The sequence below is a fragment of the Podarcis melisellensis genome (genome assembly GCF_964234715.1).
Source record: "Podarcis melisellensis genome assembly, chromosome: 2".
Classification (NCBI taxonomy): Eukaryota; Metazoa; Chordata; class Lepidosauria; order Squamata; family Lacertidae; genus Podarcis; species Podarcis melisellensis.
The window spans coordinates 9,488,823-9,515,711 of record NC_138529.1 but is presented as its reverse complement, the minus strand read 5'-3'; the positions used below and the strand labels follow the sequence as shown (position 1 = coordinate 9,515,711).

At 45.5% G+C, this 26,889-nt stretch overlaps 1 protein-coding gene across 1 annotated transcript; it reads left to right on the top strand.

Annotated features, from left to right (window-relative positions):
- Positions 1-764: 764 nt before the first annotated feature.
- TSPAN31 (tetraspanin 31) lies at positions 765-26,889 on the top strand. Its single transcript, XM_081899019.1, has 6 exons — positions 765-1,028; positions 9,845-10,012; positions 17,312-17,392; positions 20,599-20,745; positions 22,680-22,787; positions 23,613-26,889. Exons 1-6 carry the CDS (start codon positions 966-968, stop codon positions 23,685-23,687), a joined length of 642 nt encoding a protein of 213 aa, XP_081755145.1. The 5' UTR covers positions 765-965; the 3' UTR covers positions 23,688-26,889.

Here is a 26,889-nt window from a genome sequence, read left to right as displayed (position 1 = left end):
TTATGGGCACCACTGAGCTAAACCCCAATCCTTGAATTGACATCAGATATAAAAAACCACGGCAGGAGAGAAAAAAAATACATTCTACACTACTCTATTTAAATAATTTTAAACAGAAAGGTTTTAATTTCCTATCTTCTCATTAGCAAGCAGGTTCATCTGCAAAACTCGACTTGGGCAGGGGCAGGGGGGTTGAGGTCACTTCTATTTCCAAATATAATAATAATAATAATTAGTTTTATTTATACCCCGCCCTCCCCAGCCAAGGCCAGGCTCAGGGCGGCTAACAAGCAATATTATTATTGTATTGTAAATATTTTATTATTATTTTATTTATTCTAATATTTTATTATTATTAGAATTATTAGTTATCAATTATTAACTATATTATTAGTTATTTATAATTAATAATAAAATATTAATTAATAATTAATAATAAAATTATTAATACGATTATTAGAAATATTTCCAAGTCCTGCATCTGTTGTCTCCTTTTGTTTTTTAAAACTCGTACTTGAATCACTACGTACTTCCGCCACCTCCTTGACCCGCATATGGCGGAGCCGAACCGGCACCGGAAGTGGAGGCTGCGTCAATTTCCCCTGCCCCGTATATTGACGCAGCTTCCTCCTCCTCCTCCTCCGCAGTGCCCGGATGGGATATGGAACGCAAAACCCCCAATGAGGGAAGCTCTGCCATGTGCGCGTGCGTAGCAGGGAGAGGGGCGAAGTGGGTGGGGCGAGAGTCGGCGCGCTAAGAAAGACAACGCGGCTCCGAGCCGGTCAGAAGCAGCAGCAGCGGCGGTAGTAGCAGCTGCGCGCAGGCGCACTGGCGGCGGGCTGATATTTAAAGGGACCGCACCAGCGGCCGCCGCCGCCGCCCCCGGACAGGGAAGGAAGCGCCGGTCTCTGTTTTTTTTCGGCGGGGTGGGGGGGCCAGAGGCTTCGCTTCTCCCGCTCGAGAAGATGGTGTGCGGGGGGTTCGCCTGCTCGCGCAACGCGCTGTGCGCCCTGAACGTTGTTTACGTGGTGAGTGTGACAGGCGCGCGGCCCCTCCCTTGCCTTAGCAAAATGGGGGGGGGTGTTTTGGGGGAGGGGGCCTGAGAAAGTGGGGCGGGGAGGGGGCCTGGCCATGAATGGGGCAGCTGTGGGCCCTTGAAGGATCCCAGCAGGAAGTGTCTTCCTTCCTTTTTTTAAAAAAAAAAAGAAAGGGGAGGGGCTGAGGGGGGTGGGGTTTATGGGGGGGAGGGGTTGGGGGTTATTTGGGGTGGGGTCAGCTCTTCCCTCTCCCTGGGATAATAGGTGAGGGTGCAGCAAGGTGGCCTCCTCCTGCCTGGAGAGAGGATGGCAGGCCCTTTCCCTCCCTCCCAGGTGGGGTGGATGTGATATAAGGAGGGTTGAGGTGGGAAAAGGAAAGAACTGGGTTTTTAGGGCAAAGCCCAAGAGACCCAGTGGGGCTGGAGAGGTGCGATGCCAGGCCAGTGCGGGAGAGGGGATCTGGCAATGGTACCCGCCTGGAGAAGACCGCAGAAGTTACAAAGTGCGGCTGCTGTTGTTTAAAAAAGATGCTGAGGCTCCTGTTGTGTCAAGTTGCGTGTTCCTCGCCCCATCTAGCTCTAAGAGGCTGTCAGGTGTACAGTGGTACCTTGGGTTACATACAGTTCAGATTACAGACTCCGCTAACCCAGAAATAGTACCTCGGGTTCAGAACTTTGCTTCAGGATGAGAACAGAAATTGTGCTCCGGAGGCGCGGCAGCAGCAGGAGGCCCCATTAGCTAAAGTGATGCTTCAGGTTAAGAACAGTTTCAGGTTAAGAACGGACCTCCGGAACGAATTAAGTACTTAACCCGAGGTACCACTGTAGTTGTGTGCATTTTACCAGCACCGCTGCACCTGTGTTTCTTTGCTAGAACAGGTCAGAGTTTTCCTTCCGCCCTTCTCCATTGCAGGTCTGGAACATTGCTTCGGGCTGCTCCTCTGATTACTTGGAAACTGAGATAAATGAGCAGGGAATGGCTATTACCTAGTTTCTTGCTTGTGGGTGTTGGCACTCCCCATCATTGGCCTATAGGCCTCCTCACCAAAAAATAATCCTTGCCGTTTAACTAGGCCCCCAGTTAAACTGCAGGGAATCTTTGATCATCTGAGGCTTTCGCATACGAGCAATAACTTGAGCAAATGTAAAAGGCTGCTTTAATAGCAGTGCAGTATTTCATGCGCAGGAAGTATTAGATAATGGTGTTATGAGCAATGGATGTCTCAACTACTTGGTGGACGGTTGTTCAGACCTAATATACCCCTGCCCTGCTAAGATGTACAAAAGATTTAGGGTGAATAAAGCATGTCTGGGTGAATATAAGGATGTTTGTTGGGGTGTGTGCTGCTGTGATAATGCTGGAATATTAGGTGGAAAAAAGAACAGAACTTTAAAAGACTCCTGAGTCTGATTAATTTACTAAATTCCGCTGCAATTCTAAACCTACGTATTGGGCATTAAGTTCCACCAGACACATTATCTGAGTAAATGTGCATAGGATTGTGCAGTAAGAGAGGAAAGATCACTAAGAGTTAAGAGTAGGCTACTCTGCACCAGGTAACCTGATTCCACATTTAACAGGCCAACATGTAGCACATGGAGTGTTCCTATGCAGATGTCCCTGAAAGTACATGTAACTTTGAACTCAAAAATTTTATGCAAAGTGTGTGTTTATTTTTTATTTTTGCCTTGAACACTTAGACCAGTGGTTTTTAACCAGTGTGCCGTGGCACCCTGGGATGCCTTGAATGATGGTCAGGGAGGCCTCGGGCTACACTGGCCTCTGTCCCTTTCCCCTTCCCTCCCTTCTCTGATGCCCTTTTGTGTCTCTGCCTCCCAAAGGCTTTCACGGCTGTTTGTTGCAGCAGCCCTGGCCTCATGCTCCCCAGGTGAATGGTGCCTGTGGGACTGGCCAGAGGGTGTTGGTTGCCAGGAGCTGAGGTGGCCCTAGGATAAGCAAGCAAGCGGTCGAGGGAGCCCAGCCAGCCAGTTCACCAGCCGTTGCTGACAGACAGGTCCCAGGTGCCTGTGGGGCAGTGTGAGGAGGCATCTCTCTTTGGGGCATGGGGGGGGGCAGATCAGAGACCAGGGGTAGCCTCAGCTGCTGCCCAGAGGACTCCCAAGGAGAAGGGAAGGAAGGGGAGAAGAGAGGAGGCTGAGGGAACACTCCACAAGGGAGGTTGTTCGAGAAAGGGTGAGAGGCTGCCAGCTCTGCAGGCAGGGGGTGACATAACTGGGTTCCAGAGCCCCACAGGGGTGCCCTAGAAAGAATGTAATTGGTCAAGAGAGCCATGGACCCAAAAAGGATTAAAACCTCTGCCTTAGGCAGTAGAAAATCTCAGCTCGAAGAGTCAAGTGTGTGTTGAATGTCTTGCAACCATTGCTTCTTTTCCCTGTAGTTTGTAGGATGGAATCTACCTGAAATCAATCATCCCTCTCCTCGTGTTCTTCAACATGTTCTGGGGGGAGGCGTAAATGCTTCTACCAAGCTGCTAGTAGAGTGGAAAGGATGAAGAAATGTTTGCTGATAGGCCAATCTCTGGGAATTCCATGTTTTCTGGTCAGGTGAAACTGTAGCCCAGCCATGCTTGCATCTTTAGTGCAGGAATGCAGTTAAACAGTTTGTTCAATAGTGTGTCCTTGCCGCCACAATTTCTTGGCCCAAACCAAGAGTGTTAATGTGCAGGAGATATCCAGATATATGGAATATGCTCAGCCCTGGATATCAACATATCTGTAATTCCGCAGAAAATGTCTAGCTTTTAAAAGAAGCAAGTATTTGACCCTTAATGGTTTCAGGGGCGAAATGTTTTTTGCCTCCCCTCACCAGTCATTTCTCACACAGATCAAGAGAGGAGTGTGTGGGCTGTATGTTACACACTCCCTTCTCTCTTCTATGTAACCCCTGTTCCCTGCTAAAAATGAATTGTCTTGATCTTGCTGCACATTTGGAAATCTTCTAAAAACTTGGAGTTAGGCCAAGCTATGCAAAATAAGCAGATAGTTGTAACATCATCTGATTTTGTATAATTTATCCAAGTCACAGAACATGAATTCTTCTATGGTGCAGAGGATATATAGTTTTACTTTACCAACAATATTCCTGCCATTATGATGGACATCCTTTACAGTCTCCTGTAAAAGTGGTTGTTCCCTGTGAATCCAAGGTAATGGGGCTGTGCTCATGGATGTAGTTACTATGGGGGCAAAGCATTCTTTTTGCTAGGCTGGGCAGATTTTGGCTTCCACCTCAACACCCTTTTCTTGATTAGCAGAATCGTAGAGTTGGAGGAGGACTTGAGGTCTTTAGTCTTTCTGCCCCCTGCTTTGTGGAGGAAATTGAGCTAGAGCCTCCCCAACAGATTATGGTCCAGCCTCTGCTTGAAAACACCCCACAACCACAACGAGGGCCCACCACTCCTCTTGGTAACTGGTTCCCCTGTCAAAACAAAAAAAATTCCTTCCAGTAGCACCTTAAAGACCAACTAAGTTAGTTCTTGGTATGAGCTTTCGTGTGCATGCACACTTCTTCAGATACACGTGTATCTGAAGAAGTGTGCATGCACACGAAAGCTCATACCAAGAACTAACTTAGTTGGTCTTTAAGGTGCTACTGGAAGGAATTTTTTTTGTATCGACTATGGCAGACCAACACGGCTACCTATCTGTAACTGGTTCCCTTGTGTAACTCCTCTTACCCTCAAGTTGTTTTTCCTAAAATTTCCTCTGCTGAAATTTAACTTATAACACCAGCCCATTAGAGCTAGCTCTTGCCACCCAGAAAAGCAGAAAACAGGTCTTTGCTCACATAGAACTGAAAGAGGACAATCTTTAAGTACCCATAGAGCTCTGTCATGTCCTCAACATCCCCATCTTCGGTTTTTCCACCTCTAAATTATTCAGTTACTTAAATCTTTCTTCATTTATTTTCTGCAACCATCTTCATTGCCCTCCTCTGTGTCTGTTCCAGTTTGTCTATATTCTTAAAGTGTGGCATCCAGAACATGACACACTGCTCAAGATGAGTGTGAGGACTGCGTGGAAGTCAACAAAAGTCATTCACTCTTACAAATAAAGATGACCAGTGCTGGCAGCTGAGGCACACGACGTCCTCTTAGTGGCTTGATTCTCGGTGAAGAGTGAGGATCTGATTTAGCCCTTTAACTCAGTGATGTCCTTGAGTGAACCAAGTAGAGAAAGCCATGCAACCAAAGATTCATTATAAAAATACCAGAACAAAAATACAAACCCCATTTCAAAGAATATTTACATTTTATTGCATGTATATAAAGCTCTGGTAGATCAACCAATTTACTGGTATGATTTATAAGGAGGAGTGGAGCAGCTGAACTGGAGAGTCATCAGCAGATGTTGCAAGTGATATTAAGTGCAGAAGTGGGATGTTCTTCATTGTCTCTGTATGAGGGCAAGCACCTAGCTTTACACGACTTGCTACAGCATGTCTGCCCAAGCTCAATTCTGTATCGGTTGGCCTGGGAGCAGCTTTGAACCATTTAAATGCAGTTAACATAATTAAAAGTTAACATCCTGGATGGGTCCAGGGCCAGCAAGAAAATATTTAAGAGTGCTTTAGGTGAAATTGTTATTGCCTTAGTCACTATGCTGTAGTGTGGTCTATTCTTCCACCTACTTTTATCTAGGTGTTTAATGTATTCTGTGTTATCTGTAGAATATGGCAGTAGCAGTGAAGGAGAGCATGGGTGGGGTTTGGGGTCAGGGCTTTTGGTGGGCCACAGGCAGCTAGAACTTCTTCCCTGATCTCTTAGGAGATGCAGAACCAGTCTTGTAAGTCACATATTTTGGTTTCATCATCTGTTTGCTGCTGCAAGGATTAAGGAAGAAGGTTGAACCTGCAGAGCAATGTGGGGCAATGGGTGTGCGAGGATACAGGAGCAGTGACATCATGGGATTCCACCAGCTGATCAGGGGTTCCCAAAGTCTGGTCCACAGACCATTACTTCATTCAGTTGGTCTGCCGCACATCTGTGGATTTGTGGCTGAAGACGGGAGACTGCAATCCATCGCATCAAATATTCATACTGATTTTTAATTGTGTTTCACTTTCTGCTTTTATTTCTTACATTGTATTTTATTGTACCACTCTTTGAATTCTGCGGAATACAACACATAAGAAATGGCAGGGCCAACTAGAGTACAAGTATAATTAAAATCATACAGCATCTAGTAGAGTGCATCACCATTGCTACAGCTGGCAAATAAATAAATAAGCAGTCCACCTTCAGCAGTTTTCGAGTTGTTCATGGTAGGGTGGGAACCACAATATGAAATGCCTTCTAGTTTTTAGGTAGTAATAATAATAATTTATTTGTACCCTGCCCATCTGGCTGGGTTTCCCCAGCCACTCTGGGCAGCTTCCAACAAAGATTAAAAATACATTAAAATGTCACACATTAAAAACTTCCCTGAAGCCTTCAGATGTCTTCTAAATGTCAGGTAGTTGTTTATCTCTTTGACATCTGATGGGAGGGTGTTCCACAGGGCGGGCACCACTACCGAGAAGGCCTTCTGCCTGGTTCCCTGTAGCTTTGCTTCTCGCAATGAGGGAACTGCCAGAAAGCCCTCGGCACTGGACCTCAGCGTCCGGGCAGAACGATGCGGGTGGAGACACTCCTTCAGGTATACTGACCCGAGGCCGTTTAGGCCTTTAAAGGACAGCACCAACACTTTGAATTGTGCTCGGAAACGTACTGGGAGCCAATGTAGGTCTTTCAAGACCGCTCTTGGCGGCCACTCCCAGTCACCAGTCTAGCTGCCGCATTCTGGATTAGTTGTAGTTTCCAGGTCACTTTCAAAGGTAGCCCCACGTAGAGCGCATTGCAGTAGTCCAAGCGGGAGATAACTAGAGCATGCACCACTCTGGCAAGATAGTTTAGGGCAGTGTTTCCCAACCTTGTGCCTCCAGATGTTTTTGGCCTACAACTCCCATCATCCCTAGCTAGCAAGACCAGTGGTCAGGGATGATGGGAATTGTAGTTCAAAAACAGCTGGAGGCACAAGGTTGGGAAACACTGGTTTAGGGCAGAATGACATGTTGAATTGGCAAATGTGCTTCCCAACTGGGGAATGGCAATTTAGTGACTGGGTATTTGATTGGGAGGGTGGGTGGTTTGATAGGCTGGGGTGTGCTTGCACTCGCACTCTTAACCATTTCCTGCCCACAAATGCTGTGTTTGGATTCCTACCCTACAAGGGTGGAACAAGTCCCAGGATGGAGGTTGCAGGTCAAAAGTAGTAAGGGGAAAAAGAGTTAAGCACATCCACCTGTGAGCTGATCCTCCCTTGCAAGAGCTGCCAGGTCGTTTATTTGCATTTATACGGCAAACATGGTTTCGAGGTCCCTGCAAGTGTTGTGTAAAATGTAATTCTGTGTTCTAGAAGCTGCTAATGGATGTTGAAATTTCTCAAGGGCAACCCTGAGAGCTAGAAATATGTTTTAAAATAGAGCTAAATGCCTCTGATCAGGATTACATTATTAGCTCTCTAATCCCATATTCCATGCTATTACTGCTGTCGTTTCTTTTCATACGGGTTTTGAGATTTCCTCATGTAGTCATGACATGCAATATAGACATTACACTTGCACAACCATAAAATAAAATAAAATAGCTTAAAACAGAACAGTTGCGGAGCAGGGTGCATTACAGTTGATGACCATTTCATGCAGGGGTTCTGTTCCTGACCCCCACGTGCATACACCCTCCCCCCACTTTACTTTTATTTTTTCTCAGTTCCCCTTGTTTGTTTATTTATTATTATTATTTTTAAATAGTAAATTTTATTAGTACTTTCCACACAACAACAAAACAAAAAACAACAATACACAAAACACAAAAACAAGCATATGAAAAGCAAATCCAAATCTTACAAATTAATAATATAAACACTAAAAAGGAAAACAAACATTGACTTCCACCAATCCCACAGCACCTCCATTACCTCTCATTGTATCTTCCTGTTTTCCTTATCTCTATCCTAGCATCTACATATAAATCCTTCTTTCTTATCCTTTCACTTCACGAGGTTATTCCAGACTCGTCCAGATTTCTGTCCTCAAACCTTGGCTTTTAAGGTATTCGTTTAGGCACTCCCATTCCTTTTTCAATTCACTTTTTGGTTTCCCATTATACCTTTTTAGTTTCATGCTTTTTAATCGGTCGTTGCCTGTACTACCATTGCAGGCTGAAGGCACAGCACAGTGTAGTACAGGACTAAACTTATTTTGCCTTCATCACCGCAGTATGTTATTTCATGTGGGTATGCACAATACTGGTTTGTGCTGAAGAAGTTCTCTAACATATCAAATGTGTAAGAAGGTACTGGCAGTATCGAGATAAAGATAACTTCAGTTGGGAACAGGGGCTGTTGAACACTGATAGCCTTCCAGTCTTCTCAAATTATAGCATGCACTCAGTTAACATGTGCACTATAATTTATCTGTGGGCTTGTGTAAATTCTAAATATGAGCTTAGGACTCAGAACAGAAATGGGAAATGTTAATGGCTCTTCTAGCATGAAGGAAAGTAAAGGTAAAGGGACCCCTGACCATTAGGTCCAGTCGTGACCGACTCTGGGGTTGCGGCACTCATCTCGCTTTATTGGCCGAGGGAGCCGGCGTACAGCTTCTGGGTCATGTGGTCAGCATTTCTAAGCCGCTTCTGGCTAAACAGAGCAGCGCACAGAAACGCCGTTTACCTTCCCGCCAGAGTGGTACCTATTTATCTACTTGCACTTTGATGTTGTTTTGAACTGCTAGGTTGGCTGAAGCAGGGACCGAGCAATGGGAGCTCACCCTGTCGCGGGGATTTGAACCGCCGACCTTCTGATCGGCAAGTCCTAGGCTCTGTGGTTTAACCCACAGCACCACCTGCGTCCCTTGTATGAAGGAAAGTACCTAGGGACTAAACAACAAACGGCGAATAAGACAGGTGCAGTAGTCAAGAGTTCTGATCCTGCTAGTGAATGGATGATCCATTTTTCAAATAGCCCCAAACATGTAGAGAAGAGGTTAGACTTTTTCTTGCTGGTGAGGGGAGAGAAAGAAGAAGGAAGAAGACGTTCTTATTTGCAGGAGAATCTTGCAGAGTTCACAAAACACCTTCCAAATTTAAGTGAGTCAAGTTGGCTTCCTTTTGTTGGAAATGCTTTAAAATGGCCATTAAAAGCAAAGAAACATATGGTGTGAGCAGCGATTTTCATGTTGCTCTCCGATAAATTTCTCATGTTTTTCAAGGAAAGCCTTAGATAAGCCAAAATGAAATCAAGTCACAGATGATGGGAAGCCTGATCCAGCAACCTGCCAATTTAGAGGACTTTGATTTTAAACAAGTATTTGTGCCTGTTGACTTCTGTAGGATTAAACCTCTTTAAATCTGAAGCATGCATGTGGCTGAAATGAAGAGGGCAACCAGAAAGAGTTGAAGATACATTGCTTAATTCGTTCTGGAGGTCCGTTCTTAACCTGAAACTGTTCTTAACCTGAAGCACCACTTTAGCTAATGGGGCCTCCTGCTGCTGTGCCGCCACTGTGCAATTTCTGTTCTCATCCTGAAGCAAAGTTCTTAACCCAAAGTACTATTTCTGGGTTAGCAGAGTCTGTAACCTGAAGCGTCTGTAACCTGAAGCTTATGTAACCCGAGGTACCACTGTACGTATGAATGAATTAAGCCTCAAAGGAAAGAAGTGCTAGCGCTGCCATTCCCACCTGCCTTTTGTTCTATGCTTCCAATTCCACCATTCTGACTCCCCTGAATTCTTCTTTCTCTCCAGCTGGTTGGGCTGCTGCTGATTGGCGTGGCTGCCTGGGGCAAAGCCTACGGCATTGTTTACAGTCTCCACATCATCGGAGGGGTCATCGCTGTGGGTTTCTTCCTGCTTCTGATCGCCATCGTGGGGCTCATCGGTGCCATCAACCATCACCAAGTCATGCTGTTCTTTGTATCCTTCCGTGCTGTTGCCAAGCGGGGGCGTCCGCCCTGCCTTCCAGAAACCGGTACTTTATTTTCTTGCCGTGCAGACACGAAACTGGACATGCCCAGCTAAATTGCACCATTTGTAGAAGCAAAGAGCTCTGCCGGTCAAGAGTGGGTTAGTGGTTTTATTCTGGTCTTCACTTGTGGGCTTTTATGGGGTGCGGGAAGGAAATGGAAGCACGCATACTTCGCCTAAAATGTTTATAGGTTTTTCCTCTTTCTTTTTCTTTAGTCTTTGGAATATCGGGATTGCCAAAAAGGGGACACACACACCTTTTTGCAGCTGGCATTTGAGTTCGCATTGAGGATCTGCTCTGCAGATTCTTGTTCTGTCTGTGGTGTTGTGTGGAGAGCCTTGCAATGTAATGCATTGATAAAAGGAGAAAAGCAACTTAGTGGAGGATAGTAGTGGAGGATAGTAGAGAGCCAGTGTGGTGTAGTGGTTAAGAGCCGTAGACTCGTAATCTGGTGAACTGGGTTCGCTTCCCGGCTCCTCCACATGCAGCTGCTGGGTGACCTTGGCCCAGTCACACTTCTCTGAAGCCTCTCAGCCTCACTCACCTCACAGAGTGTTTGCTGTGGGGGAGGAAGGGAAAGGAGATTGTTAGCCGCTTTGAGACTCCTTAGGGTAGTGATAAAGTGGGATATCAAATCCAAACTCTTCTTCTTCCTCCTCCTCTCTTAAGGCAAGTGGGCTCGAATTTGATTACCACCTAATCCATCCCTCTGACTCAATTAATTCTACCCCTGCATATTAAGTGTAAGTGTGCAAAGTATTGTGGCCTGAGTTGTGACAGACTCTTTCTTTCTTCTTAAATTTGCACCTTGCCCCTTCCTCCGTTTTGCATCTCACAACAGTCCTTCCAGGTAGCTTAAGTGGAAAGATGTGACTTTTCCAACCCAGTGAGATTCAGAACCAAGCAGGGTTTATACGACACAAAGGTGTATGCTGTCGTCTTAAGGTTCATGTGACTTGGATGTGAAAGTCACTGGTGTATGTTGTCTGCCTGGAGAGTTGGACATAATGGAAGGCTGACAAAAGTTAACATCCCTGGGCCTTGTTCTCCTCTCTGAATGAAACTGAAGCAGGGTGTGATACCATCATGTGGCAGGTTTCCTCACCCTAATCCATGTCATTGTATCCTATAGTTGAGTAAACTTGGAGCGTGATGACATCACAGAGCATGTGGAGAATTGCACATATACACCGCACCCTGGGATCATGTAGCGAAGGGCAGGGAGTAAGTCCAAATAAATAAAGACTTTGGGAAAGGTGGGCAGCTTCTTATCTGCCATATTACCTACCGTATTTTTCAGTGTATAAGACTGTTTCCCCCCCAAAGAAATAATGTCAAAAATCAGTGGGCGTCTTATACATGGATAGTACTGAGGGTGGACTGACGATTGATTGCCCAAAAATAGGGGGCGTCTTATACATGGGGGCATCTTATAGGCGGAAAAATACGGTAATTTTGCCAGAGGGTCAACCCAGGCATCCTCATCTTCTGCAGTTACTCCTGCCAATAAGTTCAAAGCGTACAAAAATGGAAGTGGGGAAAATAATGGCCTGAGGGCTGTTTTTTCCTAGGGCTGCCATACGTCTGGAATTTCCTGGAAAATGCCAGGATTTGGCTGCTGAAAATCACATCCAGGCGGAACTTTGGTCAGCTGGTTTAAATGTCCGGGGAAACCCAGAAGTATGGCAGCCCATTGTGGAAGTGTGTTTTTTGCCCAAGTTTCTCAAAAAAAAACCTCAACAACTTGGGCAAAAAGAGAAAGGTCAGCAACTTTTGTGTCCGGATTTCCACCTCCTGAAATATGGCAACCCTACTGTTTTCCTGCAATACAGCACAATTTCCCGAGTTGCAGGAATACAGGTATCTGCCACAGGAAGCTTCAGTCAGTCATAGTGTTCTTTGTAAACAAACAAACAAACAAAAACAATTATTTTATTACTTTACCATATATGGCATCATAGCCGCCAACTCTAAGGGGCCCAGCTCTTTTGATTCCCCCTCCACCAATATTTTTTTCCAAAAACTTACTCCAGCGTGTTTCAGATACAGTGGTGCCTCGCAAGACAAAATTAATTCGTTCTGCGAATTTTTACATCTAGCGAATTTTTCATCTTGCGAAGCACGAAATCCCATAGGAATGCATTGAAAATCAATTAATGTGTTCCTATGGTCAAAAAAAGTCCAAACAAAGCCAAATTTGGTACAACAAGAGTTTATTAAGTGCTCTTTAAAGTCACACATACTGTAAAGAGCATTTCAAAATTCATACCCAGAATTTTTTTAAAAAAAACAGCAGAGTGGCCCAATGGTCACAGAAAATCATAAAAATGCAGGAAAAAACCCACAAGCTTCCAGATTCTTGAAACTCCCTCCCCAACTGTTCCCCCAGCCACCCAGCACACAGAAATTCAAATCCAGAATTTTTTTTAAAAAACAGCAGAGTGGCCCAATGGTCACAGAAAATCATAAAAATGCAGAAAAAAACCACAAGCTTCCAGACTCTTGCAAACCCCTCCCCAACTGTTCCCCCACCCACCCAGCACATAGAAATTCAAATCCAGATTTTTTAAAAAAAAACAGCAGAGTTCCCCAATGGTCACAGAAAATCATAAAAATGCAGAAAAAAACACACAAACTTCCAAATTCTTGCAAACCCCTCCCCAACACCAAGTCCTTGAATTCCAAACACCCCAACCCAAAATCCAAAACCCCCCAAAAAAGTTTTAAAAACTTAACTTAGCAAATGGTTGCAAAAGAAGTTTTGGAAAAGCTTCAAAAATCACCAAAGTCTTTAAAAACCTCAAAAAAGGCTACTATGTACACTGCGTTCTATGAGTTGCTCCTCGAAGTCAAGTCGCAACTGTATTAACGGTGTTAAGAAAAAGGAAACAAACTTGCAAGACGTTTTCGTCTTGCGAAGCAAGCTCATATGGAAATTCATCTTGTGAAGCAGCTCATAAAACGGAAAACCCTTTCGTCTAGCGAGTTTTCCGTCTTGCGAGGCATTCTTCTTGTGGGGCACCACTGTATGCAGAGTGGCCCAGTGAGCGACACAGATTTATCAGGTGGATGTATTTGCCAGCGATGTGTGTTTTTGAAGAGACAGCTTAGTATGAAATCCCACTCCTCCCTACAAGGGACAATGAGATTGTCTGGGCATTGTTTGCCTCTGCTTTTCAGTGGCATGGAACGATATGGGGAGATGTCCCAAATATCCACTGGTTCCAGTGGCTTCTAGTAAAATTTGGTTTGGCACGGATGGTTTGTGAAAAATAGCCTTCCTTGAAGTGGCGATGGTTGATTCAAATGTGGATGGGGGGGAACCCTTTTAATTAATAGGAAAGCACTTAAAAAGAGTTAAGCACTAAAATTACAAAATAATAAACTTTTAGGATGCTAAAAGTAAAATAACAATGTATCAGTGGACAAAAGGCCTATGTAGTTCTTAAAGAAAAACAATAGCTTAAGGAAGCTGTTCGTTATTTTCATAGGGTGGCATTTTGTGGGGCTTGGGCTGCCTTTCTGTATTTAAAGTTTAGCTTCCCCTGCCGACACTGGTCCCAGGTCTGGCCAAAACCATCCAAGGGCGTGTCAGAAATGATGCACACAATAGTTGGCGATGAATGGCATTCTGCCTTTTGCAAAACTCTGGAAGCAGCGTGGCTTTCTTTCATATCAGGTGTGGCAAACTTGTTGTCTTAACTTCTGCTGTACAAAAAAAATGGATACCATTTAGCTAGAGAGGCTTACATGTGATAAATCTTACTGCCGCCTTCCACCTGTTAATACCAGACAGCATGGTTTCATGTCAGTATTGCCTGTGTTCGGAGGGTTGCTGCACTCTTAAGTTGGTACTCGGCTACGTTTTACGCAGTGTAAACCCACTGAAATTAACAAACACGAGTAAGTTAAGACCTGAGTAAAGCTTAGTTAAGGAGGACTTTTGGCATCCCATTGGATTGTTCCGGAGCTTGCTGGAATCCACTAAGACAGGGGTCAGCAAACTTTTTCAGCAGGGGGCCGGTCCACTATCCCTCAGACCTTGTGGGAGGCTGGACTATATTTTTTTTGGGGGGGGGGGTGAACAAATTCCTATGCCCCACAAATAACCCAGAGATGCATTTTAAATAAAAGGACACATTCTACTCATGTAGAAACATGCTGATTTCCGGACTGTCATTGATAACCCATAGTACATTGCTATGGTAACCCAGGTTTTGTGGGATTGTTACAACACACATGGCTGGTGTATGGGTGATTAAATAAAAAAATCTGGCATGTGGGGGGAAAGGAAAGAAAGAAATGTAGTTTGCTAAGTTGTACTGGAAAAGCCCTTTTTTTCTGTAACCAAAGGAAGACTAAGCTTCACCTAGTTTTCTGCTGACACAGTTAAATTTCCCAGAAATGAGCTTTGGGGTTTTTAGAGGGACAGGGTGGTTGAGGGGAAAGGCAAATGATGCTCAAAATGAAACCACAGAGCACCTCAAAGTTTCAGGTGCTGTTTGTCTTGAGGCTGCTGGCTGCTGTTTCAAGACCACAACATCTGAGAGAGGACTAAGAAGAGTGTGGCAAATCAGGGGTCTGGAGGGACACCATTCATTTACTTTTACGGTAGTACTGTAGAATACATCTCTCCCCACACCCAGCCTCCAAACTGAGGTCATTTCTGTTCTTGTGGATTTCTGAATGGAACAGCAGAGTTCATGAATGACAGGATGTACGTACAGGAGTGATCAGATCACCACTTTGTTTCCCCAGACGCCTGGGAAGTGCTGATGTAAGATTTCCTAGTAATTACTGTTAGGGAAAGGGACGTGGTTGGTGCTGTGGTCTAAGCCACAGAGCCTGGGGCTTGCCGATCAGAAGGTCAGCAGTTTGAATCCCTGCGACGGGGTGAGCTCCCATTGCTCGGTCCCTGCTTCTGCCAACTTAGCAGTTCAAAAGCACGTCAAAGTGCAAGTAGATAAATAGGTACCGCTCCAGCGGGAAGGTAAACGGCATTTCCGTGTGCTGCTCTGGTTCGCCAGAAGCGGCTTAGTCATGCTGGCCACATGACCCAGAAGCTGTACGCCGGCTCCCTCGGCCAATAAAGGGAGATGAGCTCCGCAACCCCAGAGTCAGCCACGACTGGACCTAATGGTCAGGGGTCCCTTTACCTTTACTTTACTGTTAGGGAACTTCTGGTATACAGTGGTACCTTGGGTTAAGAACTTAATTGGTTCTGGAGGTCCATTCTTAACCTGAAACTGTTCTTAACCTGAAGCACCACTTTAGCTAATGGGGCCTCCCACTGCCGCCGCACCGCTGGAGCACGATTTCTGTTCTCATCCTGAAGCAAAGTTCTTAATCTGAAGCACTATTTCTGGGTTAGCGGAGTCTGTAACCTGAAGCATATGTAACCCGAGGTACCACTGTAACTTCTCCTAGTAGTTTCCATTAAGCAGCAGGAGAGAACTGCAAAGGGTCCTTCTGTCTGTGTGTTCCGAGATGTCAGGAAACATATCTCTTACAGATGTATAAAATTTCCCATTCTTGCATGGAGTTCCCAGTGGATTCCTATTGGGTTATTTATCACGTCCACACACTCTCCTATCTGCTGCTACTTTGCAACGTCAAGCACTTCCATCCAGAGGACTCCTTCCGGCTAGTTTTTAGGGAGGATGTGTGACCTCATTAGGGAAGGCTGTAAGAATAAACCCAGCCAGGAGCTTAACACCTGTGGTTCCCTAAAACAGAGTTCTGCATTAAGGAGCATTCCAGAGGATAACTTCTCTGCCTCGCCATGTGATGAATGTGGAGGCGCCTCAGTCAGTACTAGTCCAGGCTTTGACATCCATGTTAATTGCTGAGATTCTACTCTGGCTAAGGGAAGTCCCACCACCGCTCTTCTAGCATTTTGTTTTTATTTAACCAATACTAGTTAAATATCTGGCTGTAAGAGAACCTCTAAGCAGTTTAGCATGTAGTCAGAATAGGTGCCATAATATTGGCTGTAATAGATAAGTTGCCCAGACGTTAATGCACTTGCTTGCATCCTTTTACAAAGGGTGATCCTCTGTTTGTGTGAAGACAATGGGATTGCAGAATTCAATGTTAAAGGTAAAAGTAAAGGGACCCCTGACCATTAGGTCCAGTCGTGGCCGACTCTGGGGTTGCGGCGCTCATCTCTCTTTATTTGCTGAGGGAGCCGGCGTATAGCTTCTGGGTCATGTGGCCAGCATGACTAAGCCGCTTCTGGCAAACCAGAGCAGCGCACAGAAACACCGTTTACCTTCCCGCCGGAGTGGTACCTATTTATCTACTTGCATTTTGTGCTTTCGAACTGCTAGGTTGGCAGGAGCAGGGACCGAGCAACGGGAGTTCAATGTAAGACCCCTCTTAAAAACCTCTAAAGAAGGGTGGCTTTCAGAAGCTGCTGCTGCTTCCTTCTGCACCAGAACTGTGTTGCCTCAAAATCTCCCCTTCTTGCAAATGTATGGCAGATCTGATCTTCCAAGGGTGTCAATGCTGGAGGTGGGGAGTATTAAGGGACCAAGGAGATTTGGGTAATGAAAGTCTTAGAAGTAAATTTGGTTTTGAAGTCGCTGAAAGAGAATGCAGAACACCCTTCACAAATAAAGGATGGTATATTGGGAACCAGCAGTAAACTTTTAAACCTGGAATTAAGTTTACAACTTGAAGAAAAAATAAGGCATTTATTTCCTGTGTGTCCAAGATGTCTGCCAGAGGTGGAAAAAACCCTCTCTGAGAAAACTGCTTGGTATACCATGAAATGATAAGAGTCTAAAACACGGTGATCCAACTTTCCAGACCAAGTGGGCTTCATGAGTATACGGAATCTGCAGGCCACACACACACTGAATTAAGTTTCGATACCGTGAATAAAGTGTTTTAATGTTATTTAATATACACAATCAATAAATATAATTAAATACACAGTTAATTGATTTAATATAATTAAACAAAAGTAATAGATGTGCTCTCATCAACAATGCATTACACAAATAATATTTTTTAAGGCTTTAAGGAGTTTTTTCTCGAATGTTACCAAGGGCCGCCAAAAAAATAGGCACCAGGGACTGCATGCTGGACCACCCTGGTCTAAAAAGACACATGACTGAATACATTTCAAGTTGAAAACTGGAAGAAGTCGGAGGTGTTTTATCTGCCGTTAGCTATTCATTGGTGTTTCCTTTTAGAACCTCTCTACTTTCTCAAGCTTTTTCTTAACGTCACTTTCTCATCAGTACATGATCATTTTAGGGCTAGTGTTTCTCTTCCAGTTCGGAGTCTCCTGTTCGTGTCTGGCACTCACAAGAAGTAAACAGGTAAGGGCACCTTCCTGCCTTTAAGCTCATTCAGGTTTGGAGGGAACTCGGGGAGTGTGTTTTTTAACCTGCAGCTCAGGTTGGGAGAGAAATATTGCTTGGGAGAAAAATGAAAAGGTAAATCTTCATTTGCACATCACTACTTCCAGCTCAATTGCACACCCTTCCCTCCAGCGCATCCCATCCAGATCTTAAGCACATCAGCGTGTTTCTTTTATTAATTGGGGATGCCGGGCGGAAGAGTAGGCTCAGCCTCCTCTCCCTATAGCACCTTTACAGTTCTGAGCACACAAAAGTTGCAGCCTAGTGACAATGTGTAGTAGCCTGCCTGCTGGAGACTGGTGAAAGAGGGACAGATTGCTCCTGCCCTTTCCCAGCAGCCTGTTGTAGTCCCTTCCTCTGTTCTTCCTCTGGCAGCCTACAGTCGTACCTTGGAAGTCGAACGGAATCTGTTCTGAGTGTCCGTCCGACTTCTAAAACGTTCGGAAACCAAATCACAGCTTCTGATTGGCTGCAGGAAGCTCCTGCAGCCAATCGGAAGCCGCGGAAGCACCATCGAACGTTCAGGTTCCAAAAGAACATTTGCAAACCGGAACAATCACTTCCGGGTTTGCAGCATTCGGGAGCCTAAACAGCTGAGTTATATATATATATATATATATATATATATATATATGTTTTCGTAGATTTTCACGGGTACAGGAATGCAGGTTTTGGTGTCCTCGGGTGTCTTCCCGTGTAAAAGTTGGGGTGTCTAGGCGACGTTTCGACGAGGTCTCACTCGTCATCTTCAGGCTGGTGCTTTCGGCTTCTTGTTACTGGAACAGAGCAGGATCTCAGTGTTTGAGTTCCTATAAATACTGTTGAGGGGGTGTGGTGTATAGCCTCCAATGTTCTGGGCAGAGAGGAAGTTCCCAGGCTAGTGTGCCTTTTCTTCTTTTGTTCCTTAATTACTTGAGGGATATCTTGAGTGATTTCTTGAGTGATATCCTGAGTACCACTTAGGTGGGTCATTAGGTGTGGATTAGTTGCTAAAGTCTTTGTGTCTTGACCTCTTGAACTTTGTGAAGAGTTTTTCTGAGAAGATGGCTGTACTGCACTTAGTTGTGCTCTGGCTTGGCTTCGTGTATAGGGGCGAGCTGTGGTTTTGTGGCCTGTGTCAGCCAGATCTGTGTAGGGATTGCAGGGGGGTGCAGCATCCGGAGGTGCCACCATGGTTTGGCTACTGGATGGTGTCTGTAATTTATCTGTGGAGAGGGTCTGGGTTTGGGTCTGGTGTGGTTGATTGGTGATGGCGTTCTGTGTGCCTCTGGATCTGGTGTCAGTTTTTGTGGGGAGGGCTAATTTCCAGATGTCTGGCAAGCGGGATGTGTCGTCACGCTTGTTCATGTTGTGAGGGTGTTTCTCTATCTCGATGGCTTCCATGATTATTCTCTTGTGGTGATGTTCCATGTTAAAGAGCAATTTGGAATCTGCAAAATTAATTTCGTGTCCTGTTTCTTTCATGTGTTGGAAAAGAGAGGAAGTTTTTTCTTCTTTTTTGACGGCATTCTTGTGTTCTGCGATACGTGCATTTATTCGTCTGTTTGTTTGTCCAATGTACGTGGCTGGGCAGACTTTGCAGGGTATTTCATAGACCCCTTGGTTTTCCAACTGGATTTTATCCTTGGGGTTTCTGAGGATATTGGCTATTTTTTGGTTGGTGCAAAAGGCTGTTTTGATATTGTGTTTATGGAGGATTTTGCTAATTTTATCTGTAGTGCCCTTGATATAAGGAAGGAGGGCCATGCCATTGTTTTCTTCTGTGTCTTGGTTTTTGGGGGGTGTTTCTTTTTGGATTAGCTTCGTAACCCTGTTTTGCTGGTATCCATTGGCAATTGGTATCCATTCCAAATTGCTCTTTAACATGGAACATCACCACAAGAGAATAATCATGGAAGCCATCGAGATAGAGAAACACCCTCACAACATGAACAAGCGTGACGACACATCCCGCTTGCCAGACATCTGGAAATTAGCCCTCCCCACAAAAACTGACACCAGATCCAGAGGCACACAGAACGCCATCACCAATCAACCACACCAGACCCAAACCCAGACCCTCTCCACAGATAAATTACAGACACCATCCAGTAGCCAAACCATGGTGGCACCTCCGGATGCTGCACCCCCCTGCAATCCCTACACAGATCTGGCTGACACAGGCCACAAAACCACAGCTCGCCCCTATACACGAAGCCAAGCCAGAGCACAACTAAGTGCAGTACAGCCATCTTCTCAGAAAAACTCTTCACAAAGTTCAAGAGGTCAAGACACAAAGACTTTAGCAACTAATCCACACCTAATGACCCACCTAAGTGGTACTCAGGATATCACTCAAGAAATCACTCAAGATATCCCTCAAGTAATTAAGGAACAAAAGAAGAAAAGGCACACTAGCCTGGGAACTTCCTCTCTGCCCAGAACATTGGAGGCTATACACCACACCCCCTCAACAGTATTTATAGGAACTCAAACACTGAGATCCTGCTCTGTTCCAGTAACAAGAAGCCGAAAGCACCAGCCTGAAGATGACGAGTGAGACCTCGTCGAAACGTCGCCTAGACACCCCAACTTTTACACGGGAAGACACCCGAGGACACCAAAACCTGCATTCCTGTACCCGTGAAAATCTACGAAAGCATATATATATATATATATATATATATATATATTCAATTTGCAATACAAGATTTAAACATACATTTTCAATATTATCACAGATACGTAATTTTGACTTCCTTCAGCTCATCCGCGAATCTTCCATTTTCTAATCTTCTATCCGCAATTCTAAATTTAACATTGCCTTTTATTTTAAATAAAATAAACATCTGAGTTCTTGGGCGTTTAGGTTCCAAGGTACGACTGTATTTGGTTTCTGTGCTGGGAAAGGGGAAGGCCTCTTCCACAAGACTTCTCACTCACCCACATGCAATTCCTTCTTGGTCATGGATACCAGGCTACTACTTAAATAGCAAGGTTGCTTTAATAATTGATTTTGGGGGTGCTTTTATTCTAATTTAACCATTTACCATGAATTAAACTTGCCACCACTGCTGCAAAAACATTCCCTGTCCTCATTCCTGCTATTCGCTATGAATTGAGAGGGGATTGTATTTAAAGTAACACGGAATGTCTGCCCTCGCTATTTTTTACTTTCCTCTCAGGAAAGTCTCCTGAATGGAGCCTGGGAGATTAGCAACGACACCAAGAAGTCGCTGGAAAACAGCTTTAACTGCTGCGGGCTATTCAACAACTCTCTCGAAGCTAGCAAGAAATTCAAGGCTGATGTTGAAATGTGCAAAGCGGTAAGTGTTCACTTCACCTCGAACCCTTTGTGTCTCGCGTGACAGAGAAAGATCTCCATCCATCACTAAATTACGGGGGATAATGGATCTGAAATTAAGACGGCTTGGTCAAAGGTCTGCTGCTTGAAGGTGGCTGGGTGATTGTCACTGTGAAAAACAGGCTGTCAGTGAATATACTTAAATAATGTATATACTTGAATATATAATGTACTGTATTTTTCACCCCATAGGGCGCACCGGCCCATGGGGGGGGGAATAAAGGGAAAAAATATATTTCCCCCCCAGGCGCAGGTCTGGGGCGGGGGAAGCCCGAGCTTCCCCTGACCCCAGCCCCTAGAACAGGCTGCTATCCGCAAGCCTAGGGAGCCTGGCGGGAAGTCGCGCCAGTCTCCCCAGTCTTGCGGATATCTGCTCGAAGCCGAGGGAGCGCTACTCAGCGGGCCCTGGGCTTCAGGATGCAGGCAGCTCTCTGGAAGCCTTGGGAGACCAGTGCGACTTCCCACCGGTCTCCCACGGCTTGCAGATAACTTCCTGAAGCCTGGAGAGCGAGAGGGGTCGGTGTGCACCAACCCCCCTCGCTCTCTAGGCTTCAGCAAAAGCCTGCATTCGCCCCATAGGACGCACACACATTTCCCCTTCATTTTTGGAGGGGGGAAAGTGCGTCCTATAGGGCGAAAAGTACAGTATATATAATGAATATACTTAAATAGTGAAAACATATTGCTGTGATTGCAGTTGTTTAATTAAAGTTGGAAGTCATGGGCAATCATACAACCAGATTTGTGACTTGACCTAGCAGACCAGACCAGATTGGGTTCTAAAAAACCATTGAGGTTTGTATGCACTGATAGTTGGCAATACCTAATGCCTACGCTGATGGAGCAATCTGCATAGTGCTGTGTAGGATTTCTCCCAATGTACGGAAGCAGTAGAGAACTGTGCTAAAACACAGGCCATTTTAAAATAAACGAAAGAGCAGTATAAATCCCAACAGCTAAAAAAAATAAATTATACAGTACATCTCTTTTTACTGGAGTCTCGTTTTTCCTCTTCTGCTGCTGTTGTCTACAGAGGCCTACATTCCCTTTAGAAACCTTTTCTGTTCTTTCTACTGTCCTCCATTCAGGGCACCTAACCTGTTCCTAAATTACCAGACCATCCCCAACTGTGTATTTCCTCCCATTGTCCTTTTGACCAGTATGGCTGGCCATTTAAGACTGAACAGGGATCAAATCCAGTTCTTTGCCTCTTCTTCCCCAAACTGGCCTATTAGTCCTCTTTTTAACACTAGCCATCCTTCTGTTCCTTTTGTCCAACATGCCTTGGGGTATTTTCCCTGTCCTGCCCCTTTCTCCTTTCTGTTATTTTCCAATTGCAGGGTTGCTTCTTGGCTTTTTCAAACTTATAAAATGGGCTTTGCCTAGGGATGCTCAGCTCTTTACAGAATATTTTTGCTAATATACTTACTGTCTCATACAGGATGAGCCAGACTTCTTCTGTCTGGGAGAGCCAGTGTGGTGTAGTGGTTAAGAGCGGCGGACTCGTAATCTGGGGAACCGGGTTCGCTTCCCTGCTCCTCCACATGCAGCTGCTGGGTGACCTTGGGCCAGTCACACTTCTCTGAAGTCTCTCAGCCCCACTCACCTCAGAGTGTTTGTTGTGGGGGAGGAAGGGAAAAGGAGATTGTTAGCTGCTTTGAGACTCCTTTGGGTAGTGATAAAGTGGGATATCAAATCCAAACTCCTCTTCTTCTTCTGTTTCACAATTGCCTAGATAGAACATGACATTTCAGGAGAAGACTGCCAAGCTGTATTTTCAGAGATGTTTGTCCATCGTTACTGATCTTTCCCCCCTACATAGTGTAGAAATTGTGAGCGTCTCCTTGCAAGTGATAACCAGAGTCACAGTGCTTTTTTTTTTCTTACCCTCCCACCCTGCAGCCATGCACAAAAACCGGGTGCATCAGTTGCGGTGAGGTGATGATGGAACATGCGGGCGAGGCCTTGAAAATCCTTGGTGGAGTTGGACTCTTTTTCAGTTTCACAGAGGTAACTCTTGTCTATTAGGCTGAATGGGGGAGGGACAGGAGAATATTCTTTGTACATCATTGGTAGCTTTGCCACCCCCGCAAAGCTAAAGGGCTCTTCCTGTACAGCTGAGAAGCAGAATCTCAACAGCTGCAGACTGTGCTGGTATGAATGGTAATGCTGTAAAAAAATCATACCAGTTTGAATTTCTGCCTGATAATTCAGATATTTAATAAAGGAAACTAGATGCACTGGGGAAAGAGGGCAGCTATTAGGCTAGATGGATGGTTGCTTCGGGACGCGGGTGGTGCTGTGGGTTAAACCACAGAGCCTAGGACTTGCCGATCAGAAGGTTGGCGGTTCGAATCCCCGCGACAGGGTGAGCTCCTGTTGCTCGGTCCCTGCTTCTGCCAACCTAGCAGTTCGAAAGCACGTCAAAGTGCAAGTAGATAAATAGGTACCACTCCGGCGGGAAGGTAAACCATGCTCTGCTCTGGTTTGCCAGAAGTGGCTTAGTCCTGCTGGCCACATGACTTGGAACCTGTACACCGGCTCCCTCGGCCAGTTGAGCCAGATGAGCACCGCAACCCCAGAGCCGGCCACGACTGGACCTAATGGTCAGGGGTTCCTTTATCTTTTATGGTTGCTTCACCTTCTCTTGACATCCCATCAAGGAGATTCTGCATCTTCCCTAGTTGGAGAATTCAGTTTGGATTGCAGCTCTGATGTGACCCACATCATCACATTAATTAATACTCCATAAATATTGAACAAGGTGATTTGGGGTGTGATTTTTCAAAGATGTCCCATAACTAGATCCTTCCCCCCCTTTTTTTTCTCTTCCAGATCCTTGGAGTGTGGCTTGCCATGCGCTACAGAAACCAGAAAGACCCCAGAGCCAACCCCAGTGCCTTTTTATAGACCATCACATTCCCCCCATCTTCTCTCCACCACCTTCCCCAACCAACCATGTGTTTTCCTTTTAATTAGTTGCACGTCCCTTATTCAAGAGATCCTTTTCCGTCACGCAAGAAGAAAAGCAATCCAGCTGTGAGGGAGCTGGGGTTTTTTTGCCATTCTGCCAAACTGCTGATTGGATGAAATAGCAGAGCAAAAAGGTTGCATCCTGGACATGAAGCCTTTGGCAGGTGGCAAAGACGACTCTGCCTTTTGGGGGGGGGAAATATGGAGTCATCCCTTTGCAGAGTCACTTATCTAATTGCAGCTCATAGCTACAATCACTTCTGTGTTTTTAAAACTTGTACTGTGGGTCATTGTCTTTGGTGGGGGGGCTTTGTTTTTAAGGCACGGGTTGAGGGGAACCTGTGACCCCCCCCCCAGATGTTGCTGGACTCCATTTTCCATCACACTTGGTTTTGCTGTGGTCTCACTTGGGCTGAAGGCAGTAGACATGACAGCCACATGCAGCGATTCTGTAAGGGAAATTTTTCGATTTCAGCTGAACCACATGGGTGGGTCTTTTTATTATTACTAAGAAGTCGTGGGGTTTTTTTTTTAATCCATAAGTTGAATTTTGCCGGACTTAATCATAAGTGCAGGTTCCCTCCTTCCGAAGGGAAAGTAGGGGCCTGTGTAAACCTTTCAAAGAACTGGATCACCCATAATGTAACTGAAGTTTGCATCTAGCGTGCACATTTTTAAGCTGGCTTGAAAGTGGTTTTTCTGATGACTTGTTCTAAGGGAACAGAGGACCAGAATCTTGTCGGTCTACTGAGTCTCAGATTCCTGGTCCCTTTGCAGTCCTTCTATCCCTTTCGTTCCTTGACTGGGGAAAATAGGCTTGAAGCTGCTCGCAGAATAGATAAGCTCTATTGCTCCTAGAATATTAAGCGCTGTTCAGGCTCTTCTCCCCTAAATCGATCCAGTAAGGATGTACAAGGGAATGCATAGCTAGCTCCAGGGGCATGTTTTGAGTCCTAGCCCAGTTCATGTCCCTGCAGATACTTCCAGTCTTGGTCTACTGTCATTTAGTTATAGATGGGCAGCAAGGAGAAGCTGGAATCACAATTCCACTGAGCACCGAAATGCTGTAAATTTGTATTAAGCTGCTCCTGTGCTGGTGCTTTCAACTGGCAGCCTAAGGGAAAAAACTGCTAAGCTGTGGGTGCTTCTTCTATCTCCCTGAAAACTCACCTTGGCTGTTTTAGAAGAGGTTACTTGGACTTCAGTAGGGTGTCACCAATTTCTTCTCCAAGAATGATGCATATTCGTTACTGGAGCTCTTATCTGCCTACAATGGACTGCTTTTGAAACCCAACATTACACCTTCTTATCCCCTATAATCTTGGAAAACACCCACATTGGACTCCTTCCAGAGTAGCGACTGGGCAGCAACGATGGCAGAACAAAGGATCCGGCAGCTGGACCGTTCAGCATCTCCCCAGGCTCAACAAGGGTAGATGTGACCTACTGCCTTAAGGGGCTGGAGGTGGGGGGGGGGGGCGGGAGTTACAACGGCGGAGACAATGACATCCAGGCATTAGGGGGACGTTACTGCTGCAGCAAGAATGTTCCCTTTCCCCACAAACCAGGTCTCTTAGGACAGCAAGGACTCTCCCATAAAGGGTGAGAAGCAAAGGTCTGTTCCCTTAACCATCAGCACAAATGGGCACACACCCGCTTTCCCTGGCACTTGGCAGAGTGGAGAAATGGAGATGTTGGAAAGCTAGGTTAAGAGGGAGGTGGGTTGTACAGAAAAACATGCATGGAGAGCATTAAGCCTGGGCCAGCTCAAGGCCATGGTACCCATGCCTCACCAACTGCTGTTGGACTCCATCTCCACTCTGCCTCTGTCAGCAGTGTCAGGGGTGATAGGAGTCCTAGTTCAGCACCACCTAGAGCAGCCTTTCTCAACCTGTGGGTCCCCAGATGTTGTTGAACTACAACTCCCATCACCCCTAGCTAGCAAGGCCAGAGCTCAGGGATGATGGGAGTTGTAGTCCAACAACATCTGGGGACCCACAGGTTAAGAACCGCTGATCTAGACAGACGTTCCTCAGCCCTGGCTCAATGTGAATGAGCAAACAAGGAATCTCAGAGTGAAGACACTGGCTGCAGCGCTCCTCCCTCCTGTGGTGCTAGCCAAGGCTAAACCATGGTTTGACAGTGCCGCCACCCAACCCATTCTCTCTGCCTCCCACAAACACATGTTAAACAAAACAAATCTTGGTTAAAAGCTTGTGGTTCGTGTACAATGAATGCTGAGCCGAACCATGGCATAGCCCTGGGGAGCATGCAACCGACATCTTTTCTCCAGGACCCCCACTCATTCACACTAAGCCATGGTTACACTTATCATTACACACACAAAAACCAGATTTTATACTACACCGCTGTACAGGACTGCTCTAATGGGCACCATGCTATTTATTAATTTGGGGTAGGGGGAGAGACACCTTTTTGCAAACATGCACCAAAGTTTGAGGCAGGTTGGATAAGGTGGCAGCTTCTGCAGAAACAGTTGAGCCCAGGCGTGTACTGATCAGCTGTGAAACAGCTAGTTACTGGCTTGAGCTTAGCCTAGCAAGGGCTAACAATATTTAAAAGATAGAGATGATACTGCTCTGTACTACCCTAGAGCGAGACTTACTCTATTAAGCAAAGCTGTTGGCACCACTCTTTTGAGCTAAACTGCTGGGGTGGGAGACACAAGGCAAAGCTGAACTGCAGCAGCAGGGGCTGATCAGAACAAGCTAAAATGCACTTTATTTAGGGTATAGAGCACATCAACGTTGCTATGACTCCTAGCCAGGTTAGTATTGCGAGCAGGTCTGTCATCCTATTTACTTTAGAGGAAAGACTAAACAATATGCCTGCTCAACCACAGGGCAGGTAGCTTTGCCGGCTGCTTCCAGGGCCCCAGGAGACTTCATTCAGCACTGCCTAGTTGCTAGAGACTATCCTTGCCCTGAACTTTTGGCAGTGGGGGGGGGGGATAAGAGTGGCACAGGCTTAATGTGTGAGGGAAAAAGACGCAATGCTCAGAAGTTCACATCACCAGATGGCTTTGTTAAAATCAATATACTTCTACCATCATGTACACTCTTGACTGCTGCCGTTGTAGATCGGAGTTACTATTTGAATAAAGTACATTTCTCTCAAA